This window comes from Sinocyclocheilus anshuiensis, unplaced genomic scaffold (genome assembly GCF_001515605.1).
Source record: "Sinocyclocheilus anshuiensis isolate Anshui unplaced genomic scaffold, SAMN03320099.WGS_v1.1 scaffold175, whole genome shotgun sequence".
NCBI classification, from domain to species: Eukaryota; Metazoa; Chordata; class Actinopteri; order Cypriniformes; family Cyprinidae; genus Sinocyclocheilus; species Sinocyclocheilus anshuiensis.
This window is the reverse complement of record NW_015548208.1, coordinates 922,045-936,543: the sequence shown is the minus strand read 5'-3', so window position 1 is coordinate 936,543 and position 14,499 is coordinate 922,045. Positions and strand designations below refer to the sequence as shown.

At 34.3% G+C, this 14,499-nt stretch overlaps 1 protein-coding gene across 1 annotated transcript in view; it reads left to right on the top strand.

Annotated features, from left to right (window-relative positions):
- The window catches only part of ptgfrnb (prostaglandin F2 receptor inhibitor b), a 69,156-nt gene extending 55,457 nt beyond the window's left edge, over positions 1 to 13,699 (top strand). Inside the window, exons 7-9 of the mRNA XM_016440470.1 lie at positions 1,163 to 1,270; positions 11,918 to 12,223; positions 12,885 to 13,699. Of these exons, the coding sequence (XP_016295956.1) occupies positions 1,163 to 1,270; positions 11,918 to 12,223; positions 12,885 to 13,048 (578 nt within the window). The 3' untranslated portion in view covers positions 13,049 to 13,699. The remainder of the gene's footprint in view (positions 1 to 1,162; positions 1,271 to 11,917; positions 12,224 to 12,884) is intronic.
- Positions 13,700 to 14,499: the final 800 nt, after the last annotated feature.

Genomic DNA, 14,499 nt, shown 5'->3' with positions numbered 1-14,499 from the left:
GTCATTACGTCACTTCTGTAAACATAAAGAAGTTGTCCCGGCTAGTAGGCTATCGCATGTGAGGATCCTGCAGGTGGCCGATCGTTTATAGCCTTTTCTCACAGCAGCTGGAATAATTAAATGTATCATTTTGATGGCGGATTGTAATCCAGAAAGGATTATGTGTTTATGAAACACATGTGAATGAAATTAGATTATACTCCAGTTTTAAATGTGCATCTGATTACAGATGTGGCATTACACAAGATTTGTATTTTAAAGAGAACCAGTTCTAAGGAAGAATAATTTGCTTTTTGGGTAAAAAAATTTAAGAATTTCGTTATATGAAATTTGGATGGCATGACAATTAGAGATTACTGTACAGAAATTGAAATCTACGCTAATACACACTACATACACGTAGTCACGCAATGCTGATGTTGTTAACATTAACAATTTGAGAACAGAGTATAACAGTAATAATAATTTGCACGGTTTGAAGTGATATTAGCTATTTAACTGATCATTAGATTTAATCACCATTGGTAGCACGATTTATTGTAATGCTTTTTTCCTCAGCTGGTCAGAACAAAAGTGGCAGACTTGTTACTTGTTCAGATGACAATATCCGGTGAAAATTCTTATTTGGGTCATATATTCCAAGACGTAGGCGAGAATCTGTGATTGCGAAGTACAGTAAATATCCACACCGGTGCGGTGACTGACTGCCACACATACTCTTCAGAACATTAGAGTCATCAGCGCTGGAGCCGTGCCGGTGCACAACCCACATAATAAAGATAATTCCGCAAGTAACTGCAATTGCAGGTTTCAAACAGAGATGGAGACAAAGATACAAACTTACGGACTGCAGCTTTAACATGCCAGTAATAATATTAAATCAACAGATAGATCTTAAAAATTCAGATATTACTAGTGTATGTATAAATTCTAATGATGTTACTGGCTCATTAGGAGTATATGTAGTTTGCCTCTTAACAGCTGGACGATTGTAGAAATCTATACAGATTCCTATATATTAAAAAAAAATTACTGACTTCAAACTTTTGAACGACAGTGTGTATATAATAAATATAATGCTCAATATGCAGTATGCTTTAATATATCTATCATATAAGACTTAAATGAGGCTATTTTTTCCCGTTTTATCATTTCCTACAAGGTCCCACGTTTGATCTGTCCATCAGTTCAGACACAACGAGTGTTTTCCCCTGGGAAACTGTGAAGATGGAGTGTGACGTCAGTGTTAGTGGCACGTCTCCCACTGCAGGCGAGTTACACACGTTTCTTTCTCATCAACACACAAATGAAATAACACAGATGAATGCTAATTATGAATAACTTTAAACTGCCAGTATAAATTAATTTTCAGTTTAGGCATTTTAAATGTTATAGTTTGCTTCTTTAAGCATTAACATAGCACAAAAATTGATTTAAATTGTTCTAAAGGAATAGTTCATCTAAAAATGAAAATGTTCTCAACCTCAGGCCATCCAAGATGCAGATGAGTTTGTTTGTTCATAAGATTTGGAGAAATTTAGCATTACATCACTTGCTCACCAATGGATCCTCTGCAGTGAATGGGTGCCGTCAGAATGAGAGTCCAAACAGCTGCTAAAAACATCACAATTATCCACAAGTAATCCACACGACTGAAGCCAAAAGCTGCGTGTTTATAAGAAACAAAGCCATGAAGACATTTTTAACTTCAAACTGTTGCTTCTGGCTAAAATACGAGTCCATATTCCATCATAATGCTTCCTCCAGTGTTAAAAAGTGGGCATTTTCAGCAAAGTTTCATTTTTGGGTGAACTATTCCTTTAAAAATGTAGATTTTTTTTTATATATATATATATATAAAAAAACAGCAGTGATTTTTGCAGAATAGTCTTGAATTGGATGTTTTCTTTAGGAAGGATCTTTATAAAATACATTATTAAAAACATGGTTTCTGATTCTTTCAAAACTATTAGTTTCATTTTCATCTCATTCCACTCATTCACTTTTTATCACATTTATTGATGCTAAATCAAATCAAAACAAAGCATTACAGAGAAAACATTAAATTGGCAAGAGATCACAGTAGTATTTAAAGTTCAAAATGATTCATCTAATGCCATATTACAGTTATTTTACCAAACTCAGATGATGAATTACTAGGTTATGTTATCTTTTCGCTGTGTATTTAGCTGTTCAAGAAACTGAACAAATATAAAAATAAAACACTATATACACTTCACTGTATAAATTATACATTGATTCTTATTAAAGCAACTTTATTAAAGTTCTTCAATCAAGAACAGTTTGTGATTTTTCTCTTTGTGTTTTGTTGTTTTATTAACATTAAAGGGATAGTTCACCCAAAAATGAAAATTCTGTCATCATTTACTCATTCTCAAGTTGTTTTATACCTGAATGAGTTTCTTTCTTCTGTTGAACACAAAAGTTATTTTGAAGAATGTTTGTAACCAGACAGTTGCTGGTCCCCAGTGACTTCCATAGTATTTTTTCCCTACTATCAAAGTCAATGGGGACCAGCAACTGTTTGGTTACCCAAAATATCTTTTTTTGTGTTCAGCACAAGAAGAAATTAATACCGGTTTGGGACAGTGTGAGAATGAGTACATTTTTTGGTGAACTATCCCTTTAATGACAAGCAGCAGCATGTTTAGTACTATGAGTCTGCTGTCGCTTTAAGAGCTGCACGTATCTGTTTTCCTCTCAACTGTTTACTTTCACTTTAGACATAACCGACTGTGTTTATATGTAAACCTTGTGTCTTTTTGACAGTATTAGCGCAATCAGATGCAAAAGATAACTTAGTCCAGTAATCAGGCGCTGTTTGACAGGCTTTTAAGCATGCACACGCTTCAGGTGTACGCGCTCAGAAAAAGCGCATGTCAGAACAGCATGCGAATGAAATGTTTAACCGGCAAGGCTTTAAAGGTGCAATAGAATGGAAAACTGTATTTACCTTGGCATAGTTGAATAATAATACAGTCGGGATCTCTAATAGTTACGCCCCCAACATTTGCATATACCCGCCCATGTTCTATGCCAGCCGCCAGCCGAATCATCAGAAGTTCTGTATTGTGAAGAAACAAGCGAGGGTAATAGCGAAAATGGCAGGTTTAAAGCACATGCAAATAATGTACTTTTGTGATTGCGAAGTGCAGTGTCCCGTGAGTGTAACTCTACTGCTGATTTAACATTTGATGTGAATGTATGTCGCACAGTATATTGAGACGGAGGCACCAGAACTGCAACTGATAGAATGTGCGCTGTACCACGATACTACAATATTTCTTCAAATGCAGATTGCGGAGACATTTTAATCGTCCACAATCAAAAATCGTGACATCGCACACCCACACTATCAGACGCTCTATGGAGTTTCTTTTGTGTCTTTTTTATTTAATCAAACATACTGTGAGAGTAAAACAAATTATTTTGTAATTAAAAAAATAAAAGATTGCAAAAAAATTTTTTTGCTGGTCTAAATCTTTGCTTGCGAGTTGAAAAGTTTTGCTTGTGAGTGAAGCTGTATCTCAGTGGGCGGTCTCTACCCACCAGGATGAAAGGACTTTTTCTATTGGTCACTCTCGATTGACGTGACAGGTTGACCACGCCCACTACGCTTTCCCGGCGCCACTTCCGCCACCAGTCTGACAGAAGAACGAGTGAGGTTGTAGCAATGGCGATTTACTGGCTAAGATAACTAATTTAACATCTTAATCTCAGGGACAAGTGAACTTAATTATTCTCTCTTCTTATGCTCTCCCATCTAAATATGCAACGTTAGCTAAGCCCGTCTGTAGTTGGTGATATCGGCATCTCCAGCAGCCAGGGAATGCCACTGGCCAATTACACAATTCGATGTAATACTTTTTGTTTTAGAAAACAACATTTCAACAAAATAACATTATATACCACAGGACTGTCATTTGTAAACATGTATCATAAAGTTTAGGTTGGATTTTCGCTGCAGATTCGCCTAGGCTGCTTTAGGGACCGTCTGCAAATTTACCTCACAGTACAAATGAAGTCCAAACAATTCATTCAAATTAATGTTTACAGGGCTATTGGTAAATACCTAGTGGGCAAACTGACTGAATATATTTGGCCAATATCTCGCCTTAGACAATAATTCCAATATCTCGCTTACTGTCCGTACAATACACAGATATTTTCATGAAAATGTTATCAATTTCTTTATTTTCGAGCCTTAAGAAGACTTTTTTGCTATCTTTTTTTTATTACAAAATAATTCGTTTTACTCTCAAACACAGTATGTTTCATTGAATAAAAAAGACGTAAAAGAAACTCCATAACGCTCTTTTCTTCATGACAGCTGTGAAAAATCATGAAAATCCTGAGATGTTGCCAAAATCAACAGGTTCATAGCGAGACCAACATGAGATTTGTGTAACAACAGATCAGCTAACAGCAGATGTGCTTGTGTGCCCATGTGTTGCATCTCTGTTTGTTTGTTTGTTTGTTTGTGTGTGTGTGTGTGTGTGTGTGTGTGTGTGTGTGTGTGTGTGTGTGTGTGTGTGTGTGTGTGAACACGTGTTTTACGCTCAAACCAGTTTGTTGACATCTAGCAGGAGTTTCTATTCTAATGCATTATTCTGTAGTGTTTTATTTTTTATAAGCCCTAAAGATCAGGCAGTCATGGCTTCATTGCGTCATTCAACACTTTACTGTTGATTTATCATCCATTTCCGTGTTTTACTTCCTTTAGGTGTGTTTATATGATGAAAGTTCATATGTTTACACTGTAGGGGTAAATTTGCTCAAGTGATATTATCAAAACAATTTATAAAGTGTTGGTCCTCTTCATCATACAGTATACCTTGATTCAGACATTTTGGCTCATGTGTGCTGTAAGAAAAGAGAAATAGGAGAAAATGAGAGAATCGCTGAGAGATATACAGTATACAGAGAGTTTACTTTCTCCATTACAACAAAACTGGATCTTTTTATTTTGTTTTGTGTCACAGTCAGAACCTTTTATAACCACAATATGTTTAATGTGATTTTATAATGAAGAAAGTGGACAGTAACATGTGCATTTATATTTTTATAGTTGCACACAGTTCATCATGGTCGTTCACTGTTTTGATAAATAAATTGTCTGTGTATTGCATTGATCTGGAGATCAGATATATAACAGCATTATTTTAGTATTATTTTTAATTCGTTTTTATATTTTCTGTTTTCATTTTAATTTAAGTTTTAGTCATTTAGTTGTGTGTTCGTTATCATTTCTTTTAGCAATTTTATACAAGTGTTATTAATACTTATTTCAGTTTTATTTTTGTCATTTTAGTATATCATGTTGAACTAATTTAAAATTATTATATACAGTATATATAGTTGTATTATAATTTTGTTACAGTTAAACATTTATTTCAAACAACAAAAATATTTTGATGGTTTTAGATTTAATGTTAGTTTTAGTTAACTTTAATTACATTGGTCTGTAGTAGAGTATTTAGCCAAAACCTGAAATTACATTTTAATTAGAAATGTCCAAAAGTCATTTAAACAATTTCAAAAGCACAATAAGCTTTCATTTTACGACATACTGTAATATGAAGTATTTAATTCATTACACAGTGATTTGTAAGCAATTTGAATTCACTAATTCAAGTACTTCAATTAACTTGTGACGTTTAATTTGATTCATTTATACCATCTGCCACTGTCACTCACACTTCAATGCATAAATGCAAATGAATATCAAATAGGGCTGGTTTAATAAGTTACTTTTGCAAATTGTACTTGAAACAAATTTGCAAAATAATTCCTTAACACTTTGAAGTCAGCATTTTTTGTTTTGCAGCATTGTTTTGCAGTTATGATCAGCTGGTTGCACATTATCTTCATTAAAAAATATTTTCATATTTATTTTATATATTTTGTATTATATATTTTACATTTTTTACTTTTTTATTACAAACATAATATCATAGGTTTTAAGTAAAAATAAAGTCAAAGGAAAGAAAGGAAGTCAAATGGCCAAATTATCTTTCAATGATTTTTAATTAATCTGGAATATGAGAAAGTATTTCAACATAAAAAAAAAAATCCAGATTTCACCTTCATGATGACAGCTTGCTGTTATATTTGTAACCTGTTGAAGGTTAAATGTTGAGGCAATAAATGAGTCTTTATGAGGACGTTACTGGAATCAGGTTCAGACATGTCTGCGCTTGCCTTTATTGCAGCACAAACTTGGAAATGAATGTTTAATGTTGGGAAAAGACTGATTTCATGTGAAACTGGGTCACCCTCTGTGTGTTTCTCAGCGTGCAGCAACATGTCACACTGCCTGAAGATCAAGACGTCATGTATTACCATTTATAACGTAGACGCAGTTCAAAGAGTTATTGTATTGTATGCACATATATGTTAATGTCAAGCACTTATTATGTGATTTTTTGTAGTCTGATTAAAACCATTTGAGGACCACACATGGTGACCCGCATTATTATTCCAGTTTTTAGTATTATTTTAGTGCTTCGCCTCAGTTGTGTTTATACTTCATCATAACCTGTTATTTATGAGTTTTAGTTTAGGTTCCTTCATAAGATCCTTCAAAAATATTGGCTGCTTTGTTTTAAGTTACCTAGTTTTGATTAATATCACATGCATCCTTCATGGAGAAGCCAGTACCAGAATTATGGAAGCTTATTTCCGCCATAGTATAAAAAAATAAAAAATGTTTTATCTCACAATTGTGAGTTTTTTTCCTTGCATTTATTTATTTATTTATTTTCAAAAATAAGTATGTCTCACAATTCTGACTTTTCATGCAGTTTTGTTTTGCAATTCTGAGTTTATATCTTGCAATTTTGACTTTTTTCTTGAGTTTATGGAGTATCTCGCAATTCTGAGTTTTTATCTCATAATTCTGAGTTTCTGTCTCACAATTCTGACATTTATATCTCGCAATTCTGACATTTCATCTAACATTTCATTTTTATCTCATCATTCTGAGTTTCTGTCTCACAATTCTGACATTTATATCTCGCAATTATGACATTTCATCTAACATTTCATTTTTATCTCACAACTCTGACTTTTAATCTAAAATTTTGAGTTTTTATTACAGAATTCTGACTTTTTAGCCCCAATTCTAAGTTTATATCTCGCAATTCTGACTTTTTCCATGCAATTCTGAGAAAAAGGTCAAATTGAAAGACAAAAAGTTGCAATTAGCCTTTTTTATTTATTTATTTATTTATTTTAATTCCATTTTGGAAATAAGCTTCCATGAATGCATGCATTAAAAGCTCTGAGGAAAAACATTCTCAGTTACTTTTTATTGCAATATCAGGTTGCAACGTACTTGAATTTTAGAACTTCAAATTAAACTTATTTAATTTAAGTTTCTTAAGTTTAAGGGTTTCATTTCAGTTAACAATTTTTTTCATTAGTTAACAATAACAACACTCATGAGGACACAATGTGAGTTTTCAAACTCTTGTGAGTTTTCTTTTCTATGCGCGCGTGTTTATGAGTCTGTATGTGTTTTGTTATGAGTTGTGTGTGTTACAGTATTATCATCTCTTGTAGAGATCAGATTGTGTCAGCTGTAATACGAACAACTTTTCCTCGAGACAAATCCTGCCATGTTGTTTTACCTGTAAGGATGCTTTAGCTCATTGTAATCTGTCATTCGTCTAATAGCTCTCATTCTCCACTGCTTTATTTTCTCCTAAGGCTAAAGTCTTGCCACATCAGTAACACTGTAATCTTAGGGGATGAACAGCATGTACTTCGCCTCGGCTGCGGGGCTTCATTACCATCTTTTGTCTCTTATGTAAGGCTCTATGTGTCTGCTGTCCCTGAAAAGAGCAGGTTCTAGTCAAGCTTCTGCATCTGTATCACCTTGACGTGCCGTTGGTTCTTCCTCCACACATGTTCATGATATACGAAAAGAGCAGGTTCTAGTCAAGCTTCTGCATCTGTATCACCTTGACGTGCCGTTGGTTCTTCCTCCACACGTTCATGATATACGTTCAAATGTCTGAGAGCACGTTAAAAATATAAGACACAAAATCAGCTTACAATTTGGAACTTTCTCTATTGGTCATGTGACTCTTTGTACAATTGGTCAGATTTTCTTCTGTTGAGGCTTGAAATGCTCTTTGGAAGATCTCAAATCATGCTGGAGAGCATGATTATCAGGCTTAAAGAATGTTTAAAGGTGAAATTATGAAATGTTTTTTTTTTTACTCAAATTGTAATTGTATTTTTATACAATTTTAATTTTAAAATTAAAAAAAATAATATTTTCTTCTGTTGAGGCTTGAAATGCTCTTTGGAAGATCTCAAATCATGCTGGAGAGCATGATTATCAGGCTTAAAGAACGTTTAAAGGTGAAATTATGAAATGTTTTTTTTTTACTCAAATTGTAATTGTATTTTTATACAAATTTAATTTTAAAATTAAAAAAAATAATATTTTTTATATTTGATGTTGTATGTTTTTATACAAACATTTTAAATATTTAAATTTGTTCATTAGGTTTTAAATATTATGAAAAAATAAATAGATTCTGAAGGTAAATATTTATTTCATATTATTACACAGACACACACACGTATAATTGTTCTGAGGTGGACACAGTTATTTCATTTGAAAAAGATTACGAAGACAAACGGAATAATTAAACTTTTCATTTCATGTTGGCTTCAAAATTGTGTCACAGCGGAAATGAGTTTGAATAGGCCTTTACATTCAGAGGACTGCCATGTGTGTTTAAAGGATCCACAAATATCTGTGACCCTCGTGCAGATAATTCGTTTTAAGCACATTTAATCAAATGGCTTTTCACGGCTTTCCCTCAGGCCAGATGTGTGCACGTGTCCCTCAGCTTGGATCCCACTATGCCTGCTCCACTCCAGCCACTGACCCTTCCTCATTATTGTAAGTCAAGTTCCAAACACATTAGCTCAGGGTGGACACAGGATCGTGGAGATCGTAGGAGGAATAATGGAGCCTTAGCATTTCTTCTTGAGAGCGTCTCGCTATCTCAAACGACTCGATACATCATGAAGATAAAACACTGCCATTACCGAAAGAGAACACTGTCCACTGATTAGATGCACATTAGTCCTCAAAAATGTATTTAGTAGTGTTTACTAAGGCAAGCATCACTGTTACTACCGTTCATACTTAAAAAAAAAAAAAAAAAAAAAACAGTATCGGATTTATGATTTTCAAAATGGAAAATGGTCACCACTATAAATGAGTCTGTTTAGCATCCAAGGATTTCTTTTTGCGCAATAGCAGCCTGGTCAAACATGAGCACTGGGCTTATACTGTAATTAACCACATTACCCACAATCCTCTGACGAATCCACAGAATAACTGTAATTAGCAAGATATTCAATATGACTCAGATCTATTGCACCCCAGGTCAGTGTACTTTTGTTCTCTTTATATTTTCCCCACAGGATTGAAAAATCACCAGTGAGGTCTGTAGTAACTGTTGTTTCATAGACAGCATTGAGATTAAACCGAGAGTATCCTGCTTCTCAGATGTTTCTCCTGAACAAAAGACTCCAGTAATGTTGCATGCATCTCCTCCTCAGCAATGTGCTCACATTCATTTTATAAGCTCTGTACTCTTACTTTGTCAATTATTGACTAATTTATGTCTGTCTTTTTTATTATTATTTCTCTGAAGGAATATGATAGGAATAGGAAAATCATCTGAGACTAAATTGATTCTTAAAAGAAGCATAAATGGACCATTAATTATTTATATTTTATCTATGTATCTATTTATATCTATTTATGTATTTATTTTTAATCTAGTTATTATTTAATTATTTATGTGTTTATTTATTTATGCATTTATTTGTGTATTTATTTATTTATTTATTTATTTATGAATTTGGGCATTAATTTATTTGTGCATTTATTCATGCATTTGTGCATATTATTTATTTATGCATTTGTGCATTTATTTATTTATTTACGCATTTATTCATGCATTTGTGCATTTTATTTATTTATGCATTAATTCATGCATTTGTGCATTTATTTATTTATTTGTGCATTTATTCATGCATTTGTGCATTTTATTTAGTTGTGCATTAATTTGTGCATTTATTTATCTATTAATGTATTTGTTTATGCATTTATTCATGCATTTGTGCCTTTATAATGCATTTACATTAATTCTTAATTATTGTTAGGAACGTGTCATGGTTTCCTGAACTATGAAAGAGCGATAACAATTACTCAAAGGCTAATGTCCTGCAATGTTTTGGTTGGTTTCTCTCTCTCTCTCTCTCTCTCTCTCTCTCTCTCCCTCTCTCTCTCTCTCTCTCTGTCTCTCTCTCTCTCTCTGTCTTCCTCCTCTTCCCCACAGTCATTGTCTTGGTCTGTAATGGGGAAAGATGGCCGTTGTGTTCAGGTCTTTGAGTCAGCGCGTGGGTTTGACAGCAGTGGGCCGTCGTACAGTCAGTCTAATTGCTAGTTTGGGACCATCGTGGCTTTATAGTCATCTCCTTCACTCTTTCTCTGCGCATAGATGTGCATTTCATTGCTGTTCCATTATTTTTATAGGACATGCCACATCTTCTAATTGATCTTTAGTTCTTTGAACCAGTATGTGTTAGTGAAGGGAAAAGACTTCTGCAAGAAATGGAGCTGAAAGATTTGCAATTTGATGAGATCTTGGCACGACCTCCATAATAATAAGCTATGCTAGAAAAAAAAAGTGGTAGAGGATCCTCAAATAAATGCATCTCAAAGGAAGGAATTTTTTTTGGCAATTTGCAGTCCTAAAAATATGTCCTCATTGGTAGTATTTTTAAATCTAGAGGCAGTTTCCTGTGCTTTTTATACTCCAGAGGTAGATTCAAAACTTAATATTTTCTTATGACACAATGTTATTGTATTATATTGAGAGGGGAAAAGGCATGAAACAGTATTTCAGCCTCTTGAGCAAAAGCATTCTTTATACCAGACCTGTACAGTGCACAAACAAAAAAGTGTGTAACTTTTAACTTTAATGTGCTATTTATATTTGATTTGACCCTTGATGTAACTAAATGATGCACATTTTAGGTTACCTGAGAAAACATTTTTTACAATGCTGTGTTACCAATAAATTCTATTTAAAAAAATATATATATATATTTTAAAAATCAGAACAGTTAAATTCTTTGTAATAATATAATATAATATAATATTATATAATATAATAATATGAAAATATGAGGCAGATATTGCTCATGAATTCCCTTTTTGAGGTCAATTATTTAATAGGTTTATAATGTAATATAAAAACAAACTGAAGCATATAAACTGCAAAAATTACTATTAGAATAGAACAGAATAGAGATCTGTTCTCTCAATACTTGAACATATTCTGATTAAATGTTAAATAAACATGTTAAATAAAAAATTTCTAAAATGAACAGCAAAACAATACTGGCATAGAATAGAATAGAATAGAATAGAATAGAATAGAATAGAGTAGAAAACAAACTAAAGCATTTAAACAGATCTGTAAGCTAAATATTTTCAAAAAACATGGACATGTGAATTCTGCACACTACTACACCTGTGTGTGACTGTAAATGTCTCAGTTACCGTTCTGTGCCCATCATCTGCTATTTCCACCTCTTAATCAAGCCACACTTCTTTAAAACATGATGACATTTTAGTTCACATGTCATTGCATTTGCGTCGGCTCTCGTGTTGAGCTATTTCATCCGCAACCATTAAAGTATTAGATTTCTACAGCGACTCATTTGGCACACATCATTCTCTTTCTATGAAACCTGTAAACCGCATTCACTCTATAGCAACACCAACTCTATATAGATTTACTGCTTTTATTTACAGTGCATTTTAATCATAATTCTGTGATTTCTTCCTCGTCAGACGATGTAGCGTACGAGATGAAGTGGTTTCTGAGTCGTCTGAGGGGCTCAAACAGCGCGTCCCTGCTAGCCAGTATGGACCGCTGGGGTGTCGTACGCAAGGCCCCTCGCAACGACAGCAGTGATTGCAGCCTGGAGCGCCTGGGACCCAGAAGATTTGCCCTCAACATCCATAGCACACAGGACAGTGACGCAGGCGACTATCACTGCACCGCAACGCCCTGGATCCGGTCGACCGCCACCGGGGTCTGGAGCAAAACGCTGGAGGTCACCTCACAGAGAGTCTTCCTCAATGTGAAGTTTGCATGTGAGTAATAAAGAAGTGCACAGAATTGCTAAATGTAACTCTCAAACGAAGTCATGCAAGTTTCACAAGTTTTTATACGTTAATGGGAGGCTGCCAGCATTTGACACTCATTCCCACGACAATATTGCATTCATCCGAAACTTCTCAATGCATGTTGGAGCATGCATGTGTAATATTAAGAAATCTTGTGCATTTGCTTGGTCGAGGAATAGTCTAGTTGCATTTGCAAAAGTGTTGCATTTATTTATTTGTGCATTTACTTATGCATTTATTTATTTATGCTTTTATTATATACACATCTATGTATTCATGCATTACTTATTATTTATGCATTTATGTGCATTTACCTAATGCATTTATTCATATTATTTGTGCATTTACCAAATGCATTTATTCATATTATTTGTGCATTTATTTACATATGTATTTATTTATTTATTAATGCATTTATTATACAGACATTTATTTATTAATGCATTAATTATTATTTATGCATTTATTTATTTATGCATTTACTTAATTCATTTATTTATGCATTTATTTCTTTGTTAGGCATTTATTAATTTTTTAAATAATTCTATTAAAACTTTAAAATGCAGTTTAAACCATCATTTTTTTTAAATAGACTAACTTTTTGTGTATATTTTTGTTCTTCTTTCAGTGTGGGACTCAATGAAGCTGCCTTTGCTTTATGGGATCTGTGCTTCGGTGACTGTAGGCGTTGTTTCTCTCGTCCTGGGCCTGGTCTGTGCTCACTGCTGCTGTAAAACCACGACACCTACTCCACGCTCTCACAACAAACTCATGGAGCTGGAGATAGATTGACAAAGACAGTACAGTTGTCCCCTGCCGACCTGGACGGCGTGGTGACAACTGATGAACACTGGGATGTGTCCCGTGATGTTATGCACCATCTGGAAGGAGAAACTACATTCTCAGAGGAAATAACTACTGAATCAGAGTCAATGACCAGGGCGAATTACTCAAATATTGCACTAAACACATTCTTATATCAGCCGGGTGCATGTTTTGTTGGATTTATGAACTTTCTGTCATTAAAAACAAGAAGTGTTAAAGTTTTTTAACGCTCGGATGAAATACCTGACAAGATCCAAGCAGATTTTGACAGATTGAAGGATTATATTACTCAAGCTCCAAAGAGACCGTCTGCTTCCAGATCATGGTTTAAAGACACTCATTTCTACCGTGATTCTTCTGAGTTTGGTGCTACTCTCTTTTTGCAAGACATGGGAGGAGCTGAACCCATGTCACAATGTGAAAGATGACGTTTTATCTGTGATTCTGTGACATTTTGTGTTGTAATGTATGTACCGTTCAGCTTTGTTCTCCAGAGTTTACCAGCTCTGAACAACCCACCCTCTAAAAGCTAACTAGTCAACCATTATCAACTGATTAACTGTAATGCGACGGGGGCAGTCACACTAGATTTTAAACAAATAAAATGAATTTGAATATATGATGCTTTTTTAAATAAATAATTAATTTTAGTTAAAATTTTTAAAAATTTTAGTTAGTCATTAGCTATATTTTGTTAAAATATATCATCTCCTGTTTCCATGTATTGGGTTGACACATCTGTTTAGCTAGCTAGCAACACCCTAGCAACCACATCACACTGGAACAACCATCTAAAACTCTTTCACAACTGTTTAGAAACATTCTAGGAATTGATTAGCAACTCCATAGCAATAACTTAAAAGGGTCCTATTATGCCCTTTTACAAAGTCTTGATTTTGTTTTGGGGGTGTACTAGAACATGCTCTCATGCTTGGTGGTTCGAAAAACGCATTATTTTTCACATAATTTACATTATTAAAATACCTTTCTCCCCAGGCTGGCACAAACGGCTCGATTAGTTCCGGCTTTGATGAAGGTCAAAATGTGCTTTGATTAAAAACAAAATGTGTTGTGATTGGTTAGCTGTCCCAGTTGTGATTGGCGAACAGCTTAGACGGTGTTTCAGTACTGCCACACCCCTTGCTCCGTCTTTCAACAAAAGCTTTTTGGCGAATCCGGCACTGTACTCCCTCGTGTTGTGGAAGCTGTCCTCAGTAAAATGAGCAGCACACAATAGCAAATTGGGGTTATAATGCTCAGGAACAGAGTTAAAAAATAAATTGCAACCACTGTTTCCTGACATCATCCGCTTTCGGAAGCCCAAACAAAGACGTTTGGGCACGGAGGTGAAAAAAACAGCGTTTCAGGCAGTCGCGCACCGGACGAGAAGCGCAGCGTCGCGCCACGTCTTTAAAATT